General features: G+C 64.3%; 3 protein-coding genes across 3 annotated transcripts in view; all 3 read left to right on the top strand.

Moving 5' to 3' along the window:
• Positions 1 to 1,296, top strand: part of MNEG_3646 (CAS1 domain-containing protein 1 Flags:Precursor) — a gene marked incomplete at both ends in the record, with an annotated part of 5,565 nt that extends 4,269 nt beyond the window's left edge. Inside the window, 4 exons of the mRNA XM_014047876.1 lie at positions 276 to 341; positions 517 to 639; positions 849 to 912; positions 1,112 to 1,296. Of these exons, the coding sequence (XP_013903330.1) occupies positions 276 to 341; positions 517 to 639; positions 849 to 912; positions 1,112 to 1,296 (438 nt within the window). The remainder of the gene's footprint in view (positions 1 to 275; positions 342 to 516; positions 640 to 848; positions 913 to 1,111) is intronic.
• A 950-nt stretch (positions 1,297 to 2,246) lies between these two features.
• MNEG_3645 (G patch domain and KOW motif-containing protein) lies at positions 2,247 to 5,222 on the top strand (the record flags this gene model as incomplete). Its single annotated transcript, XM_014047875.1, has 4 exons — positions 2,247 to 2,921; positions 3,238 to 3,436; positions 3,760 to 3,966; positions 4,243 to 5,222. The coding sequence occupies 4 exons, from the start codon at positions 2,247 to 2,249 to the stop codon at positions 5,220 to 5,222; spliced, it is 2,061 nt and encodes a 686-aa protein (XP_013903329.1).
• A 531-nt stretch (positions 5,223 to 5,753) lies between these two features.
• MNEG_3644 (hypothetical protein) lies at positions 5,754 to 8,499 on the top strand (the record flags this gene model as incomplete). The annotated part of the gene is made up of 9 exons (XM_014047874.1): positions 5,754 to 5,772; positions 6,024 to 6,157; positions 6,308 to 6,413; positions 6,598 to 6,722; positions 6,988 to 7,143; positions 7,386 to 7,472; positions 7,711 to 7,875; positions 8,091 to 8,378; positions 8,488 to 8,499. 9 exons carry the CDS (start codon positions 5,754 to 5,756, stop codon positions 8,497 to 8,499), a joined length of 1,092 nt encoding a protein of 363 aa, XP_013903328.1.
• Positions 8,500 to 8,521: the final 22 nt, after the last annotated feature.

Here is an 8,521-nt window from a genome sequence, read left to right as displayed (position 1 = left end):
GAGAGAGAGAGAGAGAGAGAGAGAGAGCGAGAGAGAGAGAGAGAGAGAGAGAGAGAGAGAGGGCCTGAGTGTGTGTGTGTGTGCGTGTGCGTGCGTGCGTGTGCGTGTGTGTGTGTGTAGTTCGTCAGTGTTGGCGGTCCAAACAACGGCCAAAACTTAATGCAAAGGAGACCCGCGGATGGCGCAGGCACGGCCGGGTTGCAGTGAAATAGTACGCAGCACCTCATGCATCCCCCCGACCCCCTCTGTCGCCCCCCGACACCCTTGCATTCCAGGTTCATGCGTACACGAGCTGGATTCCTCTGACCTGCTGGATGATTGTGCGCAACATGACACCCGCGGTGAGCACCCTGCAGGGGATGCGTCGCGTGGGGTGCTGCCTAAACAGACGGCGGCGAATAGGATAGCTGCTCCCCTTTTGTTTGGGCCTGTGCCAAGGTAACCACCTGCAATGGCCCACCATGCAGCCTGCTCACCAGGCCCTGCTGCTGTCCCTCTCTCTCCCACAACCCCCAGCTGCGGACGTGGTCCATGCGGCTGTACGGCTGGCTGGGCTGCATCACACTCGAGACCTACCTCAGCCAATTCCACATTTGGCTGCGCAGCAGCGTGCCCAACGGACAGGCGCGCTGGGGTACAGTGGGGTGGGGGGACTGGCGACCTGTATGTGGGGCTTTGCTGCGCCGCTCAATTTGTCACAACTGACACAACAGGAAACTGGGACAGGACACGCACCTGTTTTTGGCCGTGACTGTGCTGAACCAAAGGCTTTGCGGTTGTGCCTGGATCGAGCAGCTGAGCCTGTCTCTTACCTTTTTCCTGCCCTCCATCCCATTATCCCAACGCAGCCCAAATTCCTCCTGACCATCATTCCGGGATACCCCCTCCTGAACTTTGCGGCCTGCACTGCGAGTGAGTGGGCGCATGCTGAAACGGCAGTCCTGTCTATGAACCACGGCGCGGCCTCAATCACTTGCCGCCCCATCACCCGTGTACCACCGCGTGTCGGCTCTTGCCTAGTCGTCGCTCCCCGCTGCGCGATGCGCCCCTCAACGCCCACCTCACTCCCCCGCACGCCGCGCCGTGTGCCCTTGCGCCCGCCACCCCGCAGTGTATGTGTTTGTGAGCCACCGACTGTTCCTGCTGACGCTCGTCCTCAAGGACGCGGCCGTGCCGCACGACAACAACCGCGTACTGGCCCGCAACCTCGTGCTCATGGGGCTCATGCTGGTGGTGTGCACCACCATGGGCTTTGTGCTGCACAGCACGGGGCTCTTGTGGCTCGCGTCGCGGTGACGCACCCCTCCCTGCCGGGCCGTCGTAGCTCGGCCGCAACGATCTGCATCACTAGTATTGTCACGTATCGTAGGTTGAGCTCTGCAGGCGCGCAGCCGCCTTCGCTGCTGCCGCAGTGCTGCGGTGGAATCAGCAGCGAAGGCAGTATTGGCTTGACTGCACGTCGTTATTCGTTTATTTTGTCGCGGTATCAGCCCGGGCAGGCGGCGCTGCAGGAGCTATTCACTCTCTGGTACACTGATGAAGACTCATTGCATAGCTTCCATGTCTCACAAATCTGATGCACACAATTGTAACAGAAAGTGGAATCAACATTTTTAGCAAGTTGGGTTTTCATGAACAACCACAGCATGTATGCGTGCACTGGCCCCGCCTCCACCCCCAGCCAAACGTGTGTTTGGTGTGCAGAATGCAATCCCTTCAAACTGTACGGTGTGCAGAATGCAATCCCTTTAAACTGCACGGTGTGCAGAATGCAATCCCATCAAACTGGCCCTCAATGGACACATCTATTACTTGATACCAGAGTAATCAAGCGCCCCTCGAGCTAGAAGTTGCCATGCGTGGGAAGGGCTGCCACGGCACGAGCGCAGGAGACCCTGCGCCCATGCGCCGCTGATTCGTGTGTTGCCTGCTTGGTGTCAATCCAAAACATAGATGTGTTGCAAGCAGGTTTCCGGGCGGTTTGCATGCCACCACCAGTAGCTGACTAACCTGATGTTGGTCCATGCAGCTACATTGCAGCTTCGGTCGCCCCAGATCACTCAGCAGCCTACTTCGCCTATTCTCCAGCCTATTGGTTAACAATTCCCAGCCGTGCTTATCATCATCGCGAATGTGTTTTGGTGGAGAGTAGAGTTTTTGGACCGCGTACAACCACGCAGCGGCTCACCTCCTCAAACACAGAACGCCCATTTAGCCGGCGATACATCTTCACGTAGCATATAGTCATGGCGGACGATCCTCCCAAGCCTGCCGCCGGCGGGCTTGGGTTCTCGCTCGCCGCCAAGCCCAAGCGTGGCAAGGTGGCGGTGCAGGTCCATGAGCGCGCCGAGGAGCGCCAGCTGATCACAGGCATAGAGGGCTCGCGCATCAGGACCGCGGCGCCAGAAGGCCCCGCCGAAGGGCCGCGTGTCATCCCGGGTATGGGCAACACGTACCGCGCCGGCGTCGGCCGCAGTGGCGGGGCAGCAGCTGTCGCTGGCAACGGCGCCGCCGGCTTTGTGCCGTCGTTCGTGCCGCAGTCCTCCAGCGAGGACCCACTGAAGTCCAGCAACCAGGACAGGTTTGTGGCGGCGCCGCAAGACGACGCGTCCAAGGCGGTGGTGAGGCAGTATGGCCTCGTCAAGATGGGGGCCCAGGACCCGCAGCAGCAGCAGCAGCAGCAGCAGCAGCAGCAGCAGCAGCAGCAGCAGCAGCAGCACGATGGTGGCGAAGGCAATGGCAGCATGGCCGGGGACGGTGGCATTGCGGTGGCGGCGCAGGGCGCAAGCAATGCGGTGGACGCCGCCAACGGCGCAGCGGCGGCGCGCCAGTCCTATGCGATCCAGGGGCGTGGCGGGCGCAGTGACAAGGACAAGCTTGTTGAGGAGCTGCAGGAGCTGCCGGAGGAGATGGCGCCAGAGGTGAGAGGCACGGGGAACTGTTTGGGGGGAGCAGAGGTGCTGGTAGCTGGGCGCGGTTTGGGTGCCTGCGTTTGGCTGTTGGTGCAGGAAGTAACGGCGTGCAACAGCGCTGCCCACGCATAGCATGGCGCAGGCTATCCAGTGGGGCGATTGCTCTAGTCCCGACATCACCAAATCGCAAAGTGCACATCCATGGCCAGCCACTTGCACACACGCATGCACGTACAAGCTCACACGGACACACACATACAGGAATTGCACGCGCTTGTACACGCACACACTTCAACTCACCACGTGTGCGCGAACCCCACCGCAGGAGTACGAGGCCACGCCTGTGGAGGACTTTGCCAAGGCCCTGCTGCGCGGCATGGGCTGGAACGACGGAGAGGGCGTGGGGCGCAGCAGGCAGAACGTGGAGGTCAAGCAGATCGTGCCGCGGCCGGAGCGGCTGGGGCTGGGGGCGGACCCGGCGGCGCTGCCGCAGCACCTGCAGCGGCCCCGGGTCGTCAAGATGGGTGAGCGTGGGCACAGGAGGGGGGCAACAAACGGCAGGGGGAGAGGGCGCGGCGCTCCAGGGGCAGTAGATTATGGCCCGTCCCAAGGCATTGCAACTGGGCCTTGCGTGCAGTGGCGGCAGCTGCAGCACGCTGTCGGGGTGGCGCCAGTGACAGCGCCGCCAACGGCAATTGCGAGCAGCTGCACGAGAGGCAGGCGAGCGCTGTGGCCGCACGGCTCCCCTGCACCTGCCAACCCTTGACCTGCCCCGCAGCCTGCCAACAGACCCACCTCAACCACGCTCGCGCAACCCCCTCCCTCACGCCTGAACCTGTCCCGCTAGGCGACAAGCCGCGCCAGGACCTGGTGGCTGCGCCCGGCGCGGACGGCCGCGCGCGCCACCGCGTGGGTCTGGACGAGAAGCTGGTGCCGCGGGAGCAGACGCTGCCGGGGCCGCGGCCGGGCAAGGAGATGCGCGTCGTGGGCGGGCGGCACGCGGGGCTGGCGGCGGTGGTGCGGGAGGTGCTGCCCAAGCAGGAGGGGCGCTCGGGTGAGGGGCACACTTTTTGTGTGTGTGTGTGTGTGTGTACGTGTGTGTGTGTGTTTGGGAGGGAGGGTCCGCATGGGAGGGAGGCGGAGGACGGTTGGGCCGCACTGCTGTGCCGGCGCAGCACCGGGGATTGTGGGGAGCAGGGGGCCCAGCGGTCGGCCGTCGCGAGGCGACAGGGGGAGGAGTGTTAGCCTGGTAGCACCAACGCGTGCCCTTTTGTCGAGCATCTCTCCCGCCCCGCCCGCGTTGAGCATCTCTCCTCCTCGCTCTGATCAGAATCGTCCTCATGCATCTCATTGCAACCATCTCTGAACCACCACGCAACCCTTTTCCTCTTGTCAGACCGCGCTTTGGTGCGGCTGCACCCCAGCAACGAGGAGGTGGAGGTGCGCTGCTCAGAGCTCGGGGAGTTGGGCGACCACGGCAGCAGCGGCGGCCAGCAGCAGCAAACGGGGCGGGAGCAGGAGCGGCACCGGCAGGGGCCAAACGACGGGGGCCGCGGCGAGCGGCTCAGCAGCCGGGTGGCCGGAGAGAGGGACGGCGGTGGTGAGGAGCGGCAGAGGGAGCGGCAGCGGGACAGAGAACGCGGCGGCAGTGCTGGCGGCGTTGGTGGCAAGCGGGACCGACGCAGCAGGAGCAGGAGCGGCGGCCGTGACGGCGACGGCGGCAGCGGCGCCAAGCGGCGGCGCAGCGGCAGCGGCGATGACGAGCGGGGGCGGGAGGCTGGCGGCGGCCCTAAAAAGCATCACCACAGTCAAAAACATAAGCACAGCCACAAGCACAAGCACAAGCACCACCACCACCACCACCACAGCAGTAGCAGTAGCAGCGATAGTGACAGCGACTCCCAACCGCCGCCGCCGCCCCGTGCGACGTGGCTGTTCCCCAACATCCGCGTGCGCGTGCTAGACAAGCGCGTGCAGGGCGGGAAGCTGTACCTGAAGAAGGGGTGCGTGGTGGACGTGCATCCTGGGGCGCTGGCAGACGTGTGCATCGACGAGACGGGCGGCGTGGTGCAGCTGCCGGAGCAGCAGCTGGAGACGGTCGTGCCCAAGCAGCCGGGGGCGCCCATCCAGGTGGTCGCCGGGGAGTGGCGCGGCCGCCGGGGCCGCCTGCTACAGGCCGCGCGCGGGGGCGGCGGGGGCGGGGGCGGCGCGGCGGCGGTGCAGCTGGCGGGGGACATGGCGGTGGTGCGGCTGGCGCTGGATGATGTGGCGGAGTACACGGGGGCCCTGCATGAGATGGAGGACGATTGAGGATGCGAAATGCAGACGGGCAGGCCGACAGGTTGTGACATGTCATGTTGCACTCCGTTTTTGTAACGCATGCTGCACACTCTGCTTTAGTAACGTATGTTCTGCGCTGCCGGGCTAAGACAGTTTGGTGTTGATGCATGGGGAAGCACTGGATGATCACCTCTGCACAGCATGAGCTTGGGAAGGCGCGCATACGCTGTGTAGTGGCCGGAGGTTGCACCCGGCCGGGAGTTGTGGTGCTGGTTGTGTATGCACTGCAAGTTTCAATAGTGCTTGGTGAATGAGGAGGCTCTGCAAGAGCTGTCGAAGCGTGCGCTCAGTGACCGTGGTGGTATGGGGGCCGGCTTGGCCGGCTGTCAGTTACGAGTGCGTGTGCCGCTTTCACGATTGAAGAGGAGGCAGGCATGTTGCACGTCTCATGTGCTGACGCCCATTCATCCCGTAGTTTGTTTGCCTGTCCCTTTCCGTACCGGAAATCGTCAGGTCTTGTTGGTTCCGGACCGATCTCATTTGATCTCGATTCGCCCTGTCATGGCATCGCCGTCAAAAGGTTTGTTGGCAAGCTTGCTGCTGCTTGCCGGTTTGTCATCTGGGCAGAGGGTGGATGGCCCCAGGCACAGAATCTTGGTGAGCGCTGCGACACATCACAGGTCAGCGTGTCGTAATGCGACACGGCGCCTCCATCATGGATGCCAGCAAGACCCGAATTCAGTCACCCTCCCGTTGAATTCATCAAGCCATCCTCAACCCACCCGCGTAGCCACGGCAGCGCGCATTACCCCGACCGCCCCTGTGCCCTAGCCCTTGACCCCGGCGACGCCGCCCCGGACCAGGTCGCCCTGCCGCTGGGCGGCCTCAGCCCCTCCATGGATGTACTGGCGGTGGCGGCCGCTCTGGCGAGTCGCGGCCACAATGTGTCGGTCGTTGTGCCGCAGGTGAGGGTGCGCGCTTTTCGGCGCGCCAGCTTTTCGCATGGCCCACACCCTGGGCGTGCAGCGGCAGCAGGTCCGCTGCACAGGCTGGTGCTGCAATGCGCAGACAGCTCACAATAAGGCAACCGCCAACCTCTACCCAAAACACACCAGGATGACATCCCATTCAGCAGGAGCGCCGCGTCGCGTCACGGCGGCGGCGACGGCGCTGACCTCCTGGAGTGGATCGCCTACGACATGCCCTTCACCGTCAACTCGGGTGGGGATTAATCCCTGGTCAGACGCTGACACAACTGGTGTGTTCTGTCACGTTGCACGCACCCTGCGTCGCTGTCGTGCTGCTGGGCCGTACTCGTGCTGGCCAGTGGATCGTGCACGGCCGACCCGCCCTCAGGAGCAGCGGCCACCGTCGCCACCATGCACGATTGTGTGGACGCCCGCAGAGGTCATGCGCGACATGGCTGCCCGGGTTAAGGGAGTCAGGAACCCCCTCAGGGTGCTGGCCAACCTAATGGAGGTCATGGGGCGGCCCTGCTCCCTCATGTTCTCCAATGCAACGCTCATGGCGGTGCGTGGGTACGAGGCATTTGACCAAAAGATTCAATTTGAGCCAGGGGGCCAAGGGCGGGGAGGGGACAACACCACGAGCCAGGCTTCAGCGAGCATCGGGCTTGCTGAACGAACCTCTCCGTGCCGACCCTGTCAAGGGAGGCCCCTGCGAGCGCGCCGCTGCCGCGCAGTCCCTGTCGCGTCGTCCTGCGACCCCGACATGCACGGCCTCCCTGTGTATCGCGGGTGCGCGTCCCGCGCTCTCTCGACGCGGTGCCCCGCAGGCCCTGGAGTCGGGGCGGTACGAGGCTGTCTTGACGTTCAACATGCCTGGTGACTGGGCAGACTCGTGCGGCTGTGTTCTGGCCCACAGCCTGGGGGTGCCCCTCATGACTGTCCACGGCATCCCCTTCATCACAGCACCCCTGAGCGTGCCACAGGTGCGTGACGGGCGCAGGCACAGCAGCGACTGACACACAACCCGGCTTGTTTGCGCTGCATGGAGATAAGAGGTACTCAGGGTACGAGACACTAGCGCTGCCTTTGGACTGCTGGACTGAGGACCAATGACCGCAGGTTGCCGTGCACCCTCTCAAGCCTAGTCGTGCTCACTCCCTCGATGCAGCTAGCTGCACCACCCCCCTCTTCCCCGCACAACGCTGCCCCGTCAACTGCTTTTCAGTTTGGTTCTGGCTTGGACGACCAGGCCCTCGCCACCTGGCGCGGCCGCACCCGCAACCTCCTCTCCTTCATGATGACACGCACCATGGTGGGCTGCCCCCCCTGCCGTGCCATCACCTGGCTGAGCAAAGAAAGCGTGCTGCCACGGCCGCGCCTGCCGCCCAAAATGCGAGCAAATCTCTGCTGCCACCAGGGCCTGCTTGCGCTTCTGACTTGCCCTGCGCAGCCAGCGGCACCAACGAGTCGTGTTGAGTACTGAACCAGCGCCTGGCGCCGACGTGCCCCGGGCGCCGCGCCTCTCCTGCTACCCGCGCACGCCCCGGCAGTCTGCTGTCACAGGGATCGTGTCGCGCAGAAGCATGGCGGGCATCCGGCGACAGCGCCGCCTGCCCCGCGGCCCAGCCAGCCAGGGCCGCGCCTGCGCCCCGATGCTGCAGCTTGACGCCAACAGCTTCCACCTGGACCCGCCGCGGCCCCTGGGGCCACCGCACGTGCGCCGTGCAGTCGTGGTGCTGCTCCACATGCACGCAGCCTTGCTTGCATGGGAACAGCATTTCTGCATTGACACTGAAGCCTGCAGGAGCAAGCAAGTATCTGCTGCAAAAGCCTGCAGGGGCACTCGCCAGACGCTGATGCGCGCAAAAACTGCACCGACGCGCACTTTGCTGCTCTCCCACACGGCACGCCGCACTCACCCCTGTCGCAGGCGCTCATCGGCCCCATCGCGCCCCGCTTTGCCCGTCCTAGCTTGGAGCCGCCAGAGGTGGCCGCCTTTGTGGATTCGGCTCCCGCCGGCGTGGCGGTCGTGTCATTTGGCAGCGCCCCCATATTCGGCACCTTCCTGACCCGCAAAGACTTCCTCGAGCTGTCCCTGGCGTTCGCCGATCTGGCCCCAACGCGGGTGGTGTGGCTGCTCAAGCCGCGCAACATGCCGGATGACGTCAGCATCGGAGAGCTGCCGCTCGGGGACAACACCATCACGGCGCCTTGGGTGGTGCGCACCGCCAGTGGCAGGGTGCCCGCCCATCCCCCTGCAGCATCATCTTCAGCATTCTTTCTCAAGCTGTGGTCCGCGGCCCCCACTCTTGGGCAGGCTGTCACAGTCGCGCTCCTGAATCTTTACCCCCGGCCCCCGAC

The sequence above is a fragment of the Monoraphidium neglectum genome (genome assembly GCF_000611645.1).
Source record: "Monoraphidium neglectum strain SAG 48.87 unplaced genomic scaffold scaffold00468, whole genome shotgun sequence".
Taxonomy (NCBI): Eukaryota; Viridiplantae; Chlorophyta; class Chlorophyceae; order Sphaeropleales; family Selenastraceae; genus Monoraphidium; species Monoraphidium neglectum.
This window is presented reverse-complemented; position numbering and strand designations above follow the sequence as displayed.